The sequence below is a fragment of the Mercenaria mercenaria genome, chromosome 2 (assembly GCF_021730395.1).
Source record: "Mercenaria mercenaria strain notata chromosome 2, MADL_Memer_1, whole genome shotgun sequence".
Lineage (NCBI taxonomy): Eukaryota > Metazoa > Mollusca > Bivalvia > Venerida > Veneridae > Mercenaria > Mercenaria mercenaria.
In genome coordinates this window covers 113342251-113362090 of record NC_069362.1, presented here as the reverse complement: position 1 = coordinate 113362090, position 19840 = coordinate 113342251, and the positions used below count along the sequence as shown (strand labels likewise).

General features: G+C 35.9%; 1 protein-coding gene across 1 annotated transcript; it reads right to left on the bottom strand.

The window, feature by feature from the left end:
• Positions 1-18348: 18348 nt before the first annotated feature.
• LOC128550041 (uncharacterized) lies at positions 18349-18957 on the bottom strand. The gene has a single exon (XM_053527910.1). The coding sequence runs from the start codon at positions 18955-18957 to the stop codon at positions 18349-18351; it is 609 nt and encodes a 202-aa protein (XP_053383885.1).
• Between the last annotated feature and the right edge of the window lie 883 nt (positions 18958-19840).

Sequence of the window (19840 nt, the reverse complement as noted above, 5' to 3'; positions counted from 1 at the left end):
TGTACGTTAGAACTCATTAATTATCTGCTATTTAAAGCTGTAATTCCTTATTTAAAAAGTTTTCGATGTAACTAAGTTCGCTAATTATAACTTAAAAATCAGCGGATTCAGGGAATGAGAATTAGTTAATAACCGATGTTTCGTTATGCTATAACGCTATAACATATTTTGCCGCCGTACACAGCCCCCCCCCCCCCCCCCCCCCCCCCCCCCCCCCCCCCCCCACACACACACACGCACACCCCATGCGCTGTAAAGCGGGGTACTGGCTACAAAACGTGATAGGAGATTCCACTTTGATCTTTGAAAACATAAACATGGAAGTAATGGTTCAGGGGGTATAAACATAACATAAAGTCATGATAGCATACATGCAGTTTGTTGTAACAAGAGTATTATCAAGCTCTTCTAAATATCTAACTTTCTACCTATTTTCAATCTCACTTAGATATGTCACTGCCAAAACTTTGGTAAAAAATTGTTCTCTTTCACTGACAGTGCGTCTGTTAATAACAACCGAAAGAGAAGTTAAACAGAAATAGAAGATGGATTGAAATCGGAATAAGTTCATTTTGATAGAGAAAATTACGAGGCAACTAACATACAAGTAAAATGCTTTTAGACTGAGGAAATGAAACGTTCACACATGTGATATATACAATTGTAAGGTAGAAATATACCATATTTATACGAACTTCAATGTCCAGATTCAATTAAACTGCACAAACTCATTCAGAACGGAGAGTAAATCGATCGTTTCGTACAATATATCTGATAAAATAACATACGTTAACCATTTTGTAATTCATGAAAGACCAATAAACAAGGGCCAAGTGTACCGAAAGTTTCGTTTTCATGCATTTTTATAGAAATACAGTATCAGATTAAACTACATAAACAAGTTCAATTACTAACGTAATTAAAAATTTACGGCGCGTTGGATATGACGTCAATAAGTGTACAAAATAACAACTATTTACATTTCATCAAACCTTAGATTTAGCAATAAAATACTGAATTAAACGTACCAAATCGATCCTAAATTGAGCAGGTTTCGGGCCATAAAAGTGGCCCTCTGGCAATTTAGTGCATTAGTCGGGCCACAAAAGTGGCCCTCTGGCAGTCTTAGGGTGCAGTTTTATTGTCTTATAACATAGGGTATTCTTATCATATATTTGATATTGTTGTTGTTGTTGTTACTATTATTATTATTATTATTATTATTATTATGTCATTCTAAAATTAATTTCGTTTGTTACGAGTCCTAAGATATATTAATATCTTATTTCGATTTTATTGCATTTTTATTGCCTTATAACATAGGTTATTGCTATACAAAATTGTCATGCTGCAGACAAATTGTTATTCTATAAATTTATTAACTGTTTATAGAACGATAAGTTATATGTGAATTACGTTTCGTGCGAATCAAGAAAATAACATATCAGTAAAGAAATTGTTTTACTGATGTTTCCTGTCCGCTTATTTGGTATATTAAATAGTTTTCAGAAGCTGATACTGACAAAATGCCTTTCCCATATTATGTAACTTTAATATATTCTTATATTTTTATAATGATTCAAGGTGTTGTAGTTAAAAACCTTTCATACGCAACATGCATTATCTTCTCCCAAAAATACGTACACTCGGGTGAAGAGGGGAAAAAATATACCTTAGCTTTATGTTCTCAAATGACTATTGAACTAAGGTTAAAGTGGTAACCAACACTCAAAGACCTAACTTATACCCAGGCGTATTATCTAAAAGTGCAACTTAATGATATCTGTCTAGTGGATTCAAGTAGGATCAATAAAAGTTTCGTGTTTTTTTGCGCTGAAATTATAATGAAAAGTGATGAAGATGTCATTGACTAGGAATTGGAAAGACTATTTATGTGGCTTCAAATGATGTGGTATGGAAGTGCATAAATGACAGCTCCGGAAACTTGCAGACATATTTAGCTTTATTGCTAAAAGTATAATGTCAAAACTTTCACGGTTATATCAATATCTATTAATTTATTACACCCCCATAAAACTTTGTGGCAACACTCTAAGTAGCTGATCTTCTTTATTCTTCATAATATTTAGAAACTTCCAATGAGTGCAGCACGTACAAGGATCCATTTTCAATGTCTGAAACTTACATTTTCTTGAAGAATATTAACAATGCTGAATATCAAAATAAAAATGGGGGTCATGTTTGATGCAAGAAAAATACTTTCAGGAAAACAGAAAGCTGAAAAATCAGGTAAAAATGAGGTCCCAAATTGTTGTGGTGTTGAATGACCTTAGTTTCCTTAAGGATCGTGTAAAGCGTTTGAGACCATCCTCGGGTAAATTTTTATTTTAGAAATTATACCTGACAGACCCGTAATATTTATACCATATATATACGGAATTGTTCAGAAGAAGTAGAAAACTCTTTCTAAAGATATTTATTTTGTCTTACAGCGCATGTACTTCGACTGCCCACATTCTATTTTGTAGAAGATATCAAACTTTTTTTTTGCAAACATATTTTTCTCAAATTTGTTTTCGTTGTTTGTCTATCATACTTATCTGGGTACTCCGGGAAATGACATATAGTTAAGTTACAAATATTTTTAAACATTGCAGTTTTTTGTCATTTTGACAACTCTACTTTCACTCCTGCCTTATTTTAAATGTACATGGTTTGTAAAACTTTCAACTCCCGGAGTACCTGGAGAAATACTTAGTATGTTACACATACAATAATCATAAAAGTAATGATAAAATACTATTGAAAAAGATGTTTGATATCTTCGACAATATAATACGCGAACAGTCAAAATTTATGTGATATAGGACAAAATGTGTTGTTCAATAGAAAATAACCAGTCTTGAAAGTTTTTTCCTAATTATTATGAACAGCTTAGTATATTCTCTATGATAAAACAAGGCTTATGTGGCGTAAAATAACTCAAACAAAAATTAACCAGAGGTGAGGTTTCAAAAGGCTTTACAAGAACCTTAACAAATTCTGAACAAACAAAAAATAGTTACTCAGCCAAGCATAAAATTTGCAGTGAATATTACTTAAAAAATATACACTCAGTATTATCTATCACCAAGATAAAGTTTTCAGCCAAGGCTTTAAATGAGAGTATGATACACATTAAGTGAAAGCTCTACTTTTTTCTGGTGTTCATATATGTGTAAATCTTGCCTTTGATTCCTTTTTCTGCTCTCCTTCCGTTTGGTTAAAACATTTTTCAAATTGAAAGAACTGCCATATAATCAGCTCCGACAGCAGTACTAAGTCAATCAACATTGTGAGGAATAGTTTCTGCAAACACGGCAGTACTTTGTAAAAAATATTTCTGTCCTTCACTGGAGGCAAATTTCACAGTTCTGACTTTTTATAAAATAATCGTCTGCTTTATTCTAAGAAAAGTTTTCAAATTCATGTGCGTAATTTAAAGTCAGATATTGCCCTAGGATCCGATGCCATATCTCAGAGTCATTATTTGTTGCAACAGAATTAGGCATTTTTAAGGTTTTGACAGTTTTTACAAACGTTTTGTAAATTATCAAAGCCGCAATAACTGCCAGTAATTATAGTGTTTCAAAATGTCTTCCTTCTTTTAGTGTAAATGAGACGTTACAAGACACTGGCATAATAATGCAGGTTTCTTCTTTTGTTGGCATTCTACGATTAATATCTGCCCTTCTGTTTCTGTATGCCCAGGGCCAAACAGTTTATTAGCTGGCTCAAACCCTTGTTAACCATATTCTTCTTTTATGCAAATTTCACACTTGTAAAGAACCCATATTTTCCAATGTCGAAGCCATTGAAATGAGCTAAAAGGGTTTTAAAATATTGCTTATTTGTGTCTAACTTATTTACCCATTTTCCGAGTTTCGCTTTGTACTGATTTTGTATAGTAGATGTAACAGTAAATTAAGCAATAAGTAATTTAAACATCACCTTTACATGCAGCAAATACAATGTTTTCCCATTCTCCAAAATCTTAGTTTACGCACTCTTTCAAAATGAACTTGAAAAGATCTCGGACAAATCCTAGAATTGACTGGTACACTTGAACCGTTTTGAGTGTCGAAGTCGTAATCAGGATAACAAGTTTATGACTAATGAAACACAATACATATATTCTATAACACTTTTCGTTGCAGCTTTTCGAGAGACGGATAGGATGGCTTCCAATGACATATTCCAAAGAAGAGAAAGACCAAAACCTTTCGTTGAAGCTGGTACATTCTTTTTTCAAAATTTCCTCACAACGGTTTAATTCAACTTGATGTTGATATAGAGCCCTGTCTATTTGTTTGTAAAATGGGACTTTTTAGGCTGAAAAATATTATCGTAAGTGTAGTTTATTCAAATAAGATATTTTCAACATTTCTAAGGTTAGTCTGTAAAACAGGACATAATTATGTCGTACAACTATTAGAAAGTTGTTTCATACTTAGAAATTAAACAGATCAAGTACCAAATAAACTAAATGGTCCTGTGTCACTCACCTGAGAGACATGAGTGATCAGTAATGAGGATCATCAGTGAAAGATAGTTTGAAATCAACCACAGGTTACATAGTTTTGGCCCGTAAAAATATTTTTGTAAACATTTGACTTTGAACTATGTAATTGACCTCTGATTTTGGAGCCAGAGACTGGGTTAACATGGTTCTAATAAAGATTTTGTATAATGGATGGGATTCTGGATAAGAGTCCCAGATAGTTCCATATACATACCCTATATAGTTTCAATATAGATTGGTGGGTTTGGTTAAAAGAGACATTTGCATTTGCTAAACTCTATTATCATATGGTGTGTGGTAAATATAGCAGTAAGGAAATTAAAACAATAAACATTTGTATTCATATTTAAAGTCTGCTATTTTTTCTGTTTTTATCAGCGCTTATTATCCAAAATGGTTGGTTTTCAAAAGGAACTGTGATCCTTTGCCTATCGAATGACCCCAGGCCTTGCTCGAGTGGGCTAAAAACTGCACACCTGTAAGATATTTAGGGAGCTCAAATGTCATGGTAACGACCACATCATATTTTTAGCAACAGCAGTATTTCTTCCAATGCTATCTATGTTTACACAAACTAATACAAAAATATGAAAAACCCAACAACAAAAACCAGACATATTTTGGGTATGGGTATTTTAATGTAACCATATTTATATTTCAGAAGAAAGTGACCAAGCGGAGTTAGGTGATCCAGCACACAACGACTTTATGAAACAACTCATCAACTATCTTGAATTCGTCGGAAAGAAGAAATAAACCATCTAAATGGGCATGATCTGTGTTCATAGTGGACGTTTGAAAACGGAAAGCATGAAAATGTACAGCAACAAAACATAAGACGATCAAATATCATTGTAAAAATTTCAAAATAAATCGGAACAAAGATAACTAAATTCCTTTATTATTATTTATGCTAAATTTGAAAGCAGTTCAGGTACTGATTGATCCATCGTTTCCGTATTTAAGCAAAACTTCTTGTTTATTTATCCTGAAATATCGTTCTGAAGACCTGTGAGGGTGATAATAAGAAGTATTTGCATTTTATAACTAACTAGATTAGTTTTGAATTTATCATCAAACTAAAGCTCCGCACAAAAGGGTGTTATACACCTGTTTACAAACAGAATTTGACAGGTCAGTAAAACAATACACTAAAACAGCAATTACTTCGAGTTTGGTTAGGGGTGAGGAGAAAAGTTACCTTTTGACAATTTACAGGGAAGAAACTGAACTCGAAGGTCAAAAAGTAAAGAAAATACTGTCATCGGGGTGGGTATGTGTGAAGGTGCGGGATGTGATTGAGGGATATTAAGACAATATCAATAAAATATGTAAAAAGATCCTTTGAAAGCAAAGAATACAACCAAGAAGAATAATAGCAGACTCGGTTTGATTGAATCTGTTCATGAGAGGTAATGAAATGTGCCCAAAGGATCAGAAAACATAACAACACTGAATCCAAGTAAGGGGAGACATTTTACAGCCGCCACACGGCACTTAAAGATTGCTGATGTGATAGTTAACAAAATCTGTAAAAAGATCCTTGGACTTGGGGCGAATACGTGGTATTATTAGGGTATGTACGGTTGCGAGATATCGATGATGAATATAAAGATAAAACAAATAGCATGAAAGTAAAAACGGGGTGGGATATCCTTGTGACCTTGACTTCTGAGACACGTAAAATTGAAAGTTGAAGCTAGTATACTTTCTAACTTAGACCGGACAGGAAAAAAATACCAATAATTTAGTCGGGTCACTGTACACTTGATATATGAGCTACTGAACCTAAATCGTCGGAGATATTCCTTTGGTGATACTCAGTCATTCAGTGAAGTTTGAAATCATTTTTTGAAAGCCATTGTACCGTACGACTCGTAGTCCGGAAACCATGTTCAGTTTACCAGTTACAGTGACCTTGATCTTCAACCTATAGACCCCAAAGACGATAGGGCTCCTCCTCAAGCAGTGTTTAGGCTCATCATTGCCACATACAGATGAAGTTCTTGCTTTTTATGGACTCAGTATTTCGTTAGCTATTTAATTCATCAAAAAAAAATCCAACGCATTAATGAATGCGGGTCTTGATGTGCATAGATTATTATTATATTCCTCAATATTGAAACCTTTGACAAATATTAGAGACAACAAGCATCGGAAATAGGATTAAAAAGGAAATTAGCATATTTCCTGTTCATAGCGGAAAATGTGGCTGCCACATTTTAAAAAAAAAGGCATTATGAGCCTTTAAGCATTTGAAATTTTAAAATGTTACCAAATATGTGTATAGATGACCGTGAATGATATCCGCGTAGTCTGGTCAGGATCCATGCTGTTCGCTGATGGTTTCTCTAATTGCAATTGGCTTCGAAAGCGAACAGTATGGATCCTGACCAGACTGCGCTGATACGCAGGCTCAGGCTGGTCTGGATCCATGCTGGTCGCAAAGCCACTATGTTGGTTTTCTCATTGCGCGGTTCAATTATATTGTTGATTCGCGTATCCGCAGTTGTATGATTCAATTCGCATATAACTTATCGTTCTATAACAGTTATTAAATTCATAGAATTACAATTTGTCTGCAGCGTAGCAATAACCAATGTTATAAGACAGTAAAACTACTATAAAGTCGAACTTAATATTTCTTGGAACTCGTAACAAACGGAATTAAGTATTTCAGTATAATCAACAGTAACACTTTTCAGAATAATAAAGCAAAAATATATCAAATGTATGAAAAAGACTAAGGGTCGAAAACTCATAAAATTCGGTTCTTGTTAGTATTAACGGCGATATGTAACAATATAATCTGGCTAATTTTGTAATCACTTAGAGTGTACCCGTGGCTCTGTTTTTACTTTATCACATGTAATTTCCGATGATGATTATGGTGATAACATGAGATATCAGTTTGCATTAAACATAACTATAGAAAAGAAATATGTAGGCGGTCTAACTGCTACAATATTTATAAAAATGCAAAACAAATCAGGCCTAGAACAATTTCCATATGACTTTTAGAGCTTGTTTAAAAGTCACTAGGAAGACATATGAATGTTTGTTAGAGAGTTTGTAAATAACATACCACAGAATTTACTGTTCTTATATTATTATAATGATTCAACGTGTTCTAAGTAAAAACAGTTGTAAAAGAATCAGTATAAGTTTTCACATGCAACATGCATTATCTTCTCCCAAAATACATACACTACACTCCTGTGAAGAGGGGAAAAGGCACATAATTTTGCTGAAACATGCCCTATATTCTCGATTTACTTTTAAACTAAGGTTAAAATGGTAATGCACACGCAAAGACCTAACTTATACCCAGAACTTTTACCTAAAAGTGCAACTTACCGATATCTGTCTAGTGGATTCAAGTAGGAACAACAAGGCAGTCTGAAAGACAGCTAAATTCCCCGCCACTGCTATGGGTAGTGAAAGGGCAAACCTTTGATTTTTAGCTGTGACCTTGACCTTTAACTGACATGGCTGACTCATGAACTCTGCACAATGTCTTGATGAGGTGATCATTTGACCCAAGTTTCATGAAAATCCTTCAAGGGGTGTAGGAGATACAGAGCTCAAACCTTTGACCTTGAGTTGTGACCTTGACCTTGAGTTGACATGGCTGACTCATGAGTTCCTGATGAGGTGATCATTTGACCCAGGTTTGATGAAAATCCTTCAAGGGGTTTACGAGATACAGAGCGGATACAAAATGGAAGGCTCAAAACTTTGACCCTAAGTTGTGACCTTGATCTTGAGCCAGCATGGCTGACTCATAAGTTCTGCACATCATTTTGATGAGGTGATCATTTGACCCAAGTTTTATAAAATTCCTTCAAGGGTTTTAGGAGATACAAAGCGGACACAAAATGGAAGGCTCAAACTTTTGACCTTCAGTTGTGACCTTGACTTTGAACCGGCATGGCTGACTCATAAGTTCTGCACATCGTTTTGATGAGGTGATCACTTGACCCAAGTTTCATGATTATCCTTCAAGGGGTTTAGGAGATACAGAGCGGACACAAAATGGAAGGCTCAAACCTTTGACCTTCAGTTGTGACCTTGATCTTGAACAGACATGGCTGACTCATGGGTTCTGCACATCGTCTTGATGAGGTGATCATTTTTGATCTAAGTTTCATGATCATCCTTCAAGGGGTTTAGGAGATATAGAACGGACACAAAATGGAAGGCTCAAACCTTTCACCCTAAGTTGTGACCTTGACCTTGAGCTGGCATGGCTGACTCATGGGTTCTGCACATCATCTTGATGAGGTGATCATTTGACCCAAGTTTTATAAAATTCTTTCAAGGGGTTTAGGAGATACAGAGCGAACACAAAATGGAAGGCACAGACCTTTGACCTTGAGTTGTGACCTTGACCTTGAGCCGACAAGGCTTACTCATGGGTTCTGCACATCGTCTTGATGAGGTGATCATTTGACCCAAGTTTCATGAAAATCCTTCAAGGGGTTTAGGAGATATGGAGCGGACACGAAAGTGTTACGGACAGACGGAAGGACGGACGTAGACCATTCCTTTAACCCTCCACCATTTGTGGCGGGGGATTAATAAGACTTTCCCTGAAATTGTAATGAAAAGTGATGATAATGCCATTAACTAAGAAATGGAAAGGTTTTTATGTGGCTTCAAATGATGTGGTATGGACGTGCATAAATATATCCCAGAGTCGTTTTTATTGTCGGTTTCTGTAAGCGTTATGTAAATTATCAAGGCTACAATCTTTGCAAGTAATTGTGCAGTTGCGAAATTTCTTCATGCTTTTAGTGTAAATGACACGTTAGAAGACACTGACAGAATAATGCAGGTTTCGTCTTTTGTTTTATATTGGATGATTAATATTTGCCCTTTCGTTTCTGTATGCCCAGGTCAAAACAGTGTATTACCTGGGTCAAACCCTTGATAACATTATTCTTCTTTTATGCAAATTGCGCCATAGTAAACAAACCGCATCTTTATATTCAATGTCGAAGCCAAAATGGACCAAAAGAGTTTTACAATATTGCATTTGTTTTTAACTTTGTTACCCATTTTCCGAGTATGGCTTTGTATTGATTTCGTAAGTAGATGTTAATGTAAATAATAAAATCTGTAAAAAGGTCCTTTGGAAGCAAAGAATGCAAACAAGAAGAATTAAAGCAGAGTGGGTTTGATTTAGTCTGTTTTTAAGCAATAAGTAATTTTAGCATCACCTTTAAATGCAACAAATAAACTGTTTTCCCACTCTCCAAACCTAAATATACGAACTCTTTCAAAATGAACTTTGAAATCTAAGTTTGAAAAGGTCTTTGACAAATTCTAGCCTTAATTGGTACACTTGAGCTGTTTTGGCTGTCGAGCGGAATTAACTTGAGGGGTAATGGGGATGACAATTAGACGATAACAAGTTTCTGACTAATAAAACAAAAACATTTATCTCTAAATATGCTTCTACACAATTTTTTGTTGCAGCTTTTCGAGAGACGGATAGTATGCCTTCCAATGGCATATTTGAAAAAAGAGACATACCAAAACTTTTCGTTGAAGCTGGTTTTTATGTTGAAAAGCGTATATTTTAGCAACTTATTTCTACATTATCGTTTTGTAGATAATTCAAACAAAATATGTTCAACAGTACTGAAGTTAGTCTGTTAAACAAGACATAAGTCGTACAACTATTAGAAAAATGTTTAATAATTAGAAAATAGAATTAAATAGATCAAGTAGCATGGATCGAATGGTCCTGTGTCGCTCACCTGAGAGACATGGACGATCTGTCATAAGAATCATCAGTGAAAGATATTTTGAAATCGGTCACAATTTTCAAAGTTTTGGTCCGTAGAAGAATTTTTTTAAACATTTGATTTTGAAATATAATACTGACCTTTGGTATTGGGACCAGAGTCTCTGGTTTGCAGACTGGATTAACATGGGACTAATAAAGATTTTGCATATGGATATGATTCTGGATAAGAGTCCCTGATAGCTCCATATACATACCCTATACTGGTTCAATAATAGACTAGTTGGTTTGGTTAACAGATACAATTGCCAGTCTCTGTGTCATATGTCTATATATAGCAAATATAGCAGTTAGGAATCTAAAACATTTTACATTTGTATTAATACAAAAATTCTGCTATCTTTTTCTATTTCAAGGACATGTGATATCAGCGCCAATTGTCCAAAATGACTGCTTTTGAAAGGGAAATGAGATTGACCAAATTTGTAAACATCCAAAAATAAGTTTACAAGCTAGAGTGCACAAAGGTTTAAAATCAGCTAAGTCGGATGCCAATTATCCTATCCGGTTGGTTTTTCGATCCATCTAACAACTGAATTAGTTTGGCAAACATCGAAAAATAAATGTAGAGGCTAGATTGTACACAAGGCGAAAATCAGCAGTTCTTGCCATTTCAGAGCAATTACTTAGGTGCACATGGTCCGATATGGGTGATGTTCTTATATTCGAAATAGACCGGGATCATATGAAGATACAAATTATCAAGTCAACTAAAAATTCAATTGTCATCGTGGACATAAATGTTTACGGACGGACGGCAGACAACGGATAAAATAAGATCCCTGGGCTTGGTCAGGTGAGCTAAAAACTGTAGATCTTGAGCTAAAACTGCAGATCTGTAAGATATTTAGAGATGTTACGGTAGCGACGAGATCATATTTTCGGCATTTTTTTCCATTTCTGTTAAGAAAACCAAACACACATAAAAACAGCAATAACAGAACAAGACGCATTCTGTGTATAACAATATTTGTATTTCAGATGAGAGTGGTCAAGCGGAGTTAGGTTATCCAGCACACGACGACTTTATGAAACAACTCATCAACTGTCTTGAATTCGTCGGAAAGAAGAAACAAACAATCTAAATGGACAAGATCTGTGTTCATAATGGACGTTTGAAAACGAAAAACATGAAACTGTACAGCAACAAAAACATAAGACGATCAAATATCATTTTTGAAATGTCAAAATAAATTTTAAATTGATTGACAGAATTCATTTGTTATTATTTATGGTAGTTCATGTACTGGTTGATCCAGCATTTCCGTAACAATAACTTTCTAGATTTCTCTAAAAGTATAAAACAATACCATTCGATCGTTCTGAAGACCTCCGATAGTTGATATAAAATATTTGCATTGTATAAATATCTAGCTTGATAGCTTTGAATTATCATCAAACAAAAACTCCGTCTGAAGGAGCATATGAGGTCAGTATAAACAGACTTAAAACTATTTTAGAGTTGGGTTGGTACGAGGATGAAATAGACCATAAAATGTTACGGGGAAGAAATTGAACTTGAAGTGAAAATAGTAAAGAAATTACTGGGGCAGAGAGGCTGGTATGTATGGGGGTGCTGGATGGTTTTGAAGGATGCCAATAGTTTAACTGATGTTTATTTTAAAAGTTGCAGGGGCGGATGTGGGATAGTATTGGGGTATGTGGGGGTGCGGGATGTGGATGAGGAATAATGAGATACTATATCAAGAAGCTAAACTGAAAATAAAAACTGGGTGGGGTCTGTTAATAATAACCTTCACCTATGCGACACAGATTCCAAACTCAGTAGAGATAATCCTCAAATGGCACTTCGTCAATGGGTAAATTTTGAAAGTTGCAGCTATTATACTTTGTAACTTAGAGCACGGACACGAAAAGGTACAAGAAAGTCGGGTCTCTGTAAATTTGACCTATCATCCATTGACGGCTTTCGCTTTAGTGATGCTCAGTCATTCAGTAATGTTTGAAAACCATAGGCATTATACAGTAAATACTCATTTTTATTCTACCGGTTACTGTGATCCTGACCTTCAACCTATTGACCCCAAAACGATAGGGCTCATCATCAAGCAGAGTTAAGGCTGGTCATTGCCACGTACAGAAGACATTCTTGCTTTTTTACGGACTTAGTAGTTTGTTTGCTATTTAATTCATCAATAATTTCCTCCAGTACTTTTTGGAACAATGGTTTTGATGTATGCGCTATGTTTAACGTGATGCTACTCACCAGTTTAAACGTGGATTTCAATGTTAAAGATGTCATTGAAATGAGGTTAGAAAAAGCTACATAGAAACATATTTCGTAAATTTTAATAAGGTCCCAGTGTATGCGCTATATTTAACGTGATGCTACGTGGATTTCAGTGTTAAAGATGTCGTTGAAGTTAGAAAAAAAACTACATAGAGGTTCCTTTCGTAAATTTTAATAATGTCCCAGTGTATGCGCTATATATTTAACGTGATGCTGCTCACCAGTTTAAATATGGATTTCAATGTTAAATATGTCGTTGGAATGAGGTTAGAAAAAGCTACATAGAGACACCTTTCGTATGGGTCTAAGCAGAAAGAAAGCTCAATGACGGCCGCATTAGTACAAAGCGTTCATAATCATGGCTGTAAATTGACAATTGAAATACTCTTGTAAATGATGCAGCTTGGCTTCAAGAAAAACGAGTTTTAATAAGGTCTAGGCAGTTCACAGACATGCCAGAATTGTTAACAAAATCTTAGAATGCAAGGATGACACCGTTTATAAAACAGATTCCTACCGGATCCACAGCCCACCCGCTTAGCTCAGATCTACGGATCGCAGGGTCGTGAGTTCGAGTCCTGGGCGAGGTGTATATGTTCTCCGTGACAATTTGATAAAAGACATTGTTCCTGAAATAATTCATCCTCCACCTCTGATTCGTGTGGGGAAGTTGGCAGTTACTTGCGGAGAACAGGTTTGTACTGGTACAGAATCAGGTTAACTGCCCGCCGTTACATAACTAAAATACTGTGGAAAAACGGCGTTAAACCCAAAACAACCAACAACAACCTACTGGATCATTGTCCTTGTTTGTTGTCCTCTTTAAATTCAGATAACGTTACAGTCTATATCCGCGATCACTGGCCAAAGTGAAGTGAAATGATTAATTTCATACATTGTAAAACTTCGGGTATTTCCGTACGCTCTGTATGATAATGATATTGAAAAAGTGGGTATTTCTTTTAATGTAGGTCAGAGGGCATCAAAAGACCTTAGGCGTTACTAAGCCTCGATTTTCTGGAAGTGTTGCGAGTACAAGCCATGAAAGGGCGAGTAGAGGAGGGGATTCCCCTCCACCCTGGCCCCCAACCCCGCGTACAGGTAAGTTATAGGGTTCTCCCCATCAAAGGTTTTAAAATCTAGAATTTATTTAGTTTAATTTGACGAATATCTGAATATCTGAATATCGGGCTGGGACTTTAACTTAAACAGAAATATAAAACTTACAAAATTTCAAACGTTTTTCAGATGTTGCTGAGAAGCGACCTCTTCAATAGTGAACATATTTACTAGTCTAGTGCGTGGAGCAATTGTGTGACGTTTTTGTCCAGAGCATTTCTTGGTATGATTGTGCAGGAGGATGCTTGAAGTTAATTTTTAGTGAGGGTGGACAGTTCAAATCCTGGCAGTTTCCATGGAAACAAAGATGGCGTCCAATATGGTCACCATTACTTGCGTCCATGGTCTGTCAAACTGTATTTATCATAACAATTAAGTGCACATATATATTGACCTTAATGTGTGTGTTAACTTATATAAAGATATTGAGCTCTTTATTCACTGCTCGTCAAGGTCATTTAAAGGTCAAAATGTTAAAAGAATCACTAAAAACATGTTTTACCCCTAAAAGTTTTAATTCTTTTTCACAGTTTTACCCAAATGCTTTCAAAAAGTGTTTTGTAACTACATTATCAATACCAGTAACAGCAAAACTTATTTTCTGATCATACATTTAATAGTTAAAAAGTAGTTAGAAATTGTGTGACACCACTTCAAAATATGAATTTGGTAGAGAAATTAGAGTAAATTTATATTGTATCAGGATTACATACTACATGTATAGAACATTAGATTGCATTAAATGTATAAGCATATTAATGTATTAACGACTCATGGATTAAAATAAAGTCAAGGCCGTGAGGTCCAAAGTTCATGGCCAACGCCATTACAAGGTCAACATGTACACAAATGTTAAAACACTTTATTCAATATTATTATTAGTAATATCACTGAAACTACTCCTTGAAGAAGCTTACGTTCGTGTCCCGCCCTAAGCAATCAATTCCATAGAACATGGCAATAAAAGATTTTGATGTTCTCTGATGACATAGATGTGATGTTTTGTTGTCGAAAAAAAAGGAATGGATGAGTTGTGGATGAAGGCTGATAGAAAAAAATCACGTCGCCGTGCATATTCCACTACATCATATTGTAGAGACAAACCTATCACTTAGCAAGTGTTACCCGCAAAAAAAAACCATTTTACTGGTTGTGACAATACAAGCAAAACTGGGACTACTAAACTTTCTGCCTAAAAGGCTCAGGCATAAGAAGTCTTGACTGCGTTTGGCCAGACATTAGCCGGCACACCAGACGACGTGTTTGTTAAAGCTTAGGAATATCTGGTTCAGGTTTTAAAGACAAACTGCCAGAATAAAACAATGGATGAACTGAAACAAGCAGTGCCTTCCATCAACAATTCATGCAACAAGCGAGCCATTGCGGCCCTAAGCCGCTTACCTGACTGTGACTATTGGACTTTGAATATATGTATGACATACTGAATCATGAATTTTTATATCTATGTTTGGCATACAAAACATAAAACAGGTCAAGTATCCCAGTTTGAACAAACTTGGGGGAAGATCTTAAAATGATATTTCGGTTCATAAGAAGAAGTCGTTTAAAGTGGTTTTTTTTCTACTTTTAGCTCTAATGGCCCCTAAAGTGCCCCCATTTAGAAGTGATCACCTGCTTTTTGGATCTTAAACAGGCTAGAGAGTGTGCAACTTTGAAAGAGTTACAGAATCAGCTTCAAGTGTCGAAAGCTCCAGTGGCAGAAATACCGGTAGTTGATTACATAATTTTTTTAATAAGACTTAAGCAGCTTGACCCATATTATAGTTCCTAATATTGACCGTTGTAGTATAATTATATATAGGTAAAATGTTCTATTAATACACCGAAAAGATAAAAGAGTAACCAGGGGTATAGTCAGCCGAGAATGGATGTTCAGGAACAAAATAGGAGAGGGGGTTTCAGGGGCATGTTCCACTGGAAACATTTTAAATGGTAGAACAGCTCTGGTGCATTTTGATGTACATTTTTGATGTACATTTGGATATTGCGCGAAGAAACAGTTCTATCATATTTGATCTAATTTTTACGATAAAAAACATATTAGAATCAATCCACTTAGATTGCACCATTGCTTGAATGGCATTGATTGCAAATTGATCGGGAATGCATCCATTGGGAATACACTTATTGTGTGGTGGCAAGTTAGAATCGTCTAGAGACATCTTATCTGACATATGTTTCCCAGCTTGTCTTCAGTGGCCGTAAGGATGATGTCGCTGATTTTGAGTCATTTATTTTTTTTAATTGATCCAGGTACACTAGTTAGGTTGCCTGCCAAGCATGGTGTAACTGAAATAATGCTGAAAAACGGAGCTAAACCTAAAACTTACAAAAACATTGTTGTAAGTTGGGATCAGTAGAGACAAAACATTCTCAAACCCTTGCTAGCAAGGGTCGCAGAGGTGGATGATCGAGTGTCTTTTTATTCCTGCGTTAACCTTTTTACTCTCAATGTAGGGGCCACTATAGCTAAAAATAGAAAAACCTTTTTATGGCTTTTTTTGTAAAATGTAGGGTAGCAAATTATCGGGAATGTATCAATTGGGAATACTCTTATTGTGTGGTGGTTTGAATACTCTAGAGACATATTATCTGATATGTGCTTCTCAGCTGGTCCTCAGTAGCCGTGTAATTTTGAGTCCATTGCCGCGCAAATTTTGAAATTCTTCATGGCAAAATTGTGCGTTTTGAGCCATTTCAAACAAACATCAGAGCATATCAGGTTGAAATGTACATACATATCACCTGCATAATTGGAGTACAAGTAGAGGATTTTTTGGAGGTTGGGGAGGCGAGGGGCGGGGTCCCAAGAATAGTGGAAAGTTTACAAGACTTAAAGCCATTTCAGACAAACGAATCTGATCGAGTAAGTTCATCATACTAGCAAGATAACTGGACAACAGTTAGGGTGCTAGGGATCCTCCACGAGAAATTGTGAAATTCAACTAGACAAATGGTACGTTTTCAAGCCAGTTTAGACGCAACTTCGTTAGGAAAACGTAATTTGATTTATAAGCAAATTCAAGTACACACCTTAGTAAATATACGAAAAGAGCTTGGGGAAAACAAATGAGTGACATTTTGGGGAGTAACCGTTGACTCTGTCACTATACAACAAACAAAAACTCACCTAGTCTCTGTAATGATTTTTATTTTGTGATGTTCATATCACTATTGGTCCTGTATATACCACAAATGTGGATATAGAATAAAAGCAAACACAAGTGTGTTGACTGTACTAGTTTATTCTAAGGACTGAGCTTTGGCGGGAATCATTGAATTATATAATCAACAACAGAGAGTGGAGATGCATGCTGCGGAAATTTACAGAGGTCATAGGTCATATGAATAGAGTTCATTCATTAAAGGTGATACTATTACATTTCCCTCTTCATAAAATTTTAAAATGAATGAATCAAATATATCAATTTCAAATATCCAAACAAATCATTAAACCATTAAATATTTTAGTAAATATTATTGATGAAACAAATGTATAAAGTATGTAAAAGATATATCAGTAAATTAAAGATATAAAAGTGTCTCTTTTGCATTATGCAGTTTATATATTCTATTGTTCATCAATCACAGTATTTAAAATATCAATTTAATGTTTCTATAGTTCTGACTTTCACAATTTTGTATAATGTTCAGCATGATAAATCTCCAGGCTTCACTGATAATCATTTATTTGTTTATCCAGTTCTCATTGTAATATCGTCTATTGGATTTAACTTACCTGCCTGATCGTGTTACATAATGGTCAGTTTGGCTGGGCTTATCAGGGGTCGATGATGGGTCAGCATCGTCTGCTGTAGGAATTTTCCTATCATTTTGTAAAGGGAAGGGTTCTTCATGGGGATTTTGGGCAAGGATTTCTGGAGAGAATTCTTGAATATCTGGGAAATTTTCCTTTGTTTTGTTTAGCTTACACCTGTTTCTGCGATAAATACCACCCCTTGGTGTCTGCACAGAGTAGGATCGGTCATTGTGAACTTTGATAACCTTGGCTGGTTCCCATGTCTTATTAACCTGTATTCGAACAGACTCATTTAAGCTGAGAGGCGGCAGATTTTTAGCGGTCTTGTCATAATGAGATTTCTGTTTTTGTTTTATTTGATGCATTTTCTCACTGACAAGTTTTGGGCTGACAGTTTTGGGCTGAAGTTGAGCGTCTGTAATGGGCAAAATGGATTTTGTTTTTCTACCCATTAATAATTGGTTAGGGGAGAATCCACATTCCAAAGGGGTGTTTCTATACTCAAGTATAGCTAAATATGGGTCCCTGTCACTTTCGTGCGCTTTCGTGAAAATGCGCTTGACAATTGAAACCGTTTTCTCGGCAAGACCATTGCTAATAGGATGTAAGGGACTGGATGTAACATGCGAGAATCCCCATTCTTTAGCAAAGTCTGAAAATAATTCTGCGGAGAATTGAGGCCCGTTGTCAGTGACAAGTTTGTCACATATACCATATCTTGCCATATGAACCTTGAGTTTTCTTATTACCGTAATACTTTGTGTATTCGGTAGAGCGCCTACCTCAAAATACCGACTATAGTAGTCAACTGTAACAAGGTAGTCATTGTTGTCATATGAGAATAAATCAGCAGCAATGTTTTGTCATGGTCTATTCGGTAACTCATGAGGTGTTAGGGATTCTTTTGTATTTGTGTATCTGTGCTTTTGACAGACTGCACATCGCAAAACATAATCAGTGATTTGTTTTGACATGCCAGGCCAAAACATTACATCTTTGGCCCTTAGTATGGATTTTTCCACACCCATGTGACCTCGATGTACTGAATCTACAAGGTGTTGTCTTGCACAGACAGGTATAACAATAGTCTGGCCTCTAAAGATAAGGTCATCAGCTGATGATAGCTCATCCCTGTGGTTCCAGAATTCTACAATAGCTGGGTCACAGTCAGCGCGGGAATCAGGCCAACCATTTATTATTGTCTGTTTCAAGATTTGCATGTTTGCATCACTTTTTGTGTCATTTCTCAAGGAGTCGAGTCTACGATCAGTAATATGTAACCCTTTCAAAACAGTGTGAACATGCAAGTCAAGGCCTTCTATATTTAATTTTTCTTTAAGAGGTTGTCTTGAGAGCAAGTCACTGATTGGTACTTGTTTACCACTAACATGTTGTACGTCAATGTCATATTTTGACAGCTGCAACCTCATTCTTTGAAGTCTTGGAGGGCATGCAGACAGATTCTTTTTCATGATGGAGCTTAATGGTTTATTGTCTGAATGTACTATAACATGTCTACCGTATACATACTGATGGAAGCGCGTGCACCCAAAAAGTATTGCCAAAAGTTCTCTTTCTATATTGGCATAACGGGATTCAGTCTCTGTTAATGTCCTGGATGCAAAAGCAATCGGTTGGCCATTTTGAAAGATGGCTGCACCAACTCCATTTTTGGAAGAATCACATTCAAGCGTGACTCTCTGCTTATGGTCAAAGTATGCCATACAGGGCTCTGTTTAATGATTGTTTTCATTTTTGAGAATGCCTCAGTTTGAGCAGCATCCCAAATGAATTCTACATCTTTTTTAAGTAGAGACCTCATGGGGCTTGTAACCTCAGCTAAATTTTGTGAGAATTTCTGGAGGTAGTTTGCCATGCCAAGTACGTTCTCTAATTCTTGTCGGTTCTTGGGAATCTCGAGTTTCGATATTGCCTCTAATTTCGTAGGGTCTGGCTTGAGTCCTGTGTCTGTAATTAAGTGTCCAAAAAATGGCACTTCAGTGACTCCTATAATGCACTTGTCGGGATTGAACTTGATTCCCTTAGACTTTGATCTTTCGAGAGCGTTACGCAAGTTTGCGTCATGTTCTTCGCGAGATTTCCCATAAATCAAGATGTCGTCTACTATTGCTGTGAGACCATTGAGACCTTCAAAGATCTTGTCAACTTTCTGCATGAATATGTCGCTCGATGCTGAGATACCATATGGGAGTCTCAGCCAACGGTACCTGCCAAATACCGTGCTGAAAGTGGTCAAAAGAGATGATTTATGGTCAAGTTTGACATTCCAATATGCATGCGTAATGTCAAGTATACTGAAGAATTTAGCGTCCGTCAGTCTTGATGTTACGTCTT

Excerpts from the sequence above, each read along its gene's own strand:
- LOC128550041 (XM_053527910.1), bottom strand. The coding sequence starts at position 18,957 with ATGAAAAAGAATCTGTCTGCATGCCCTCCAAGACTTCAAAGAATGAGG.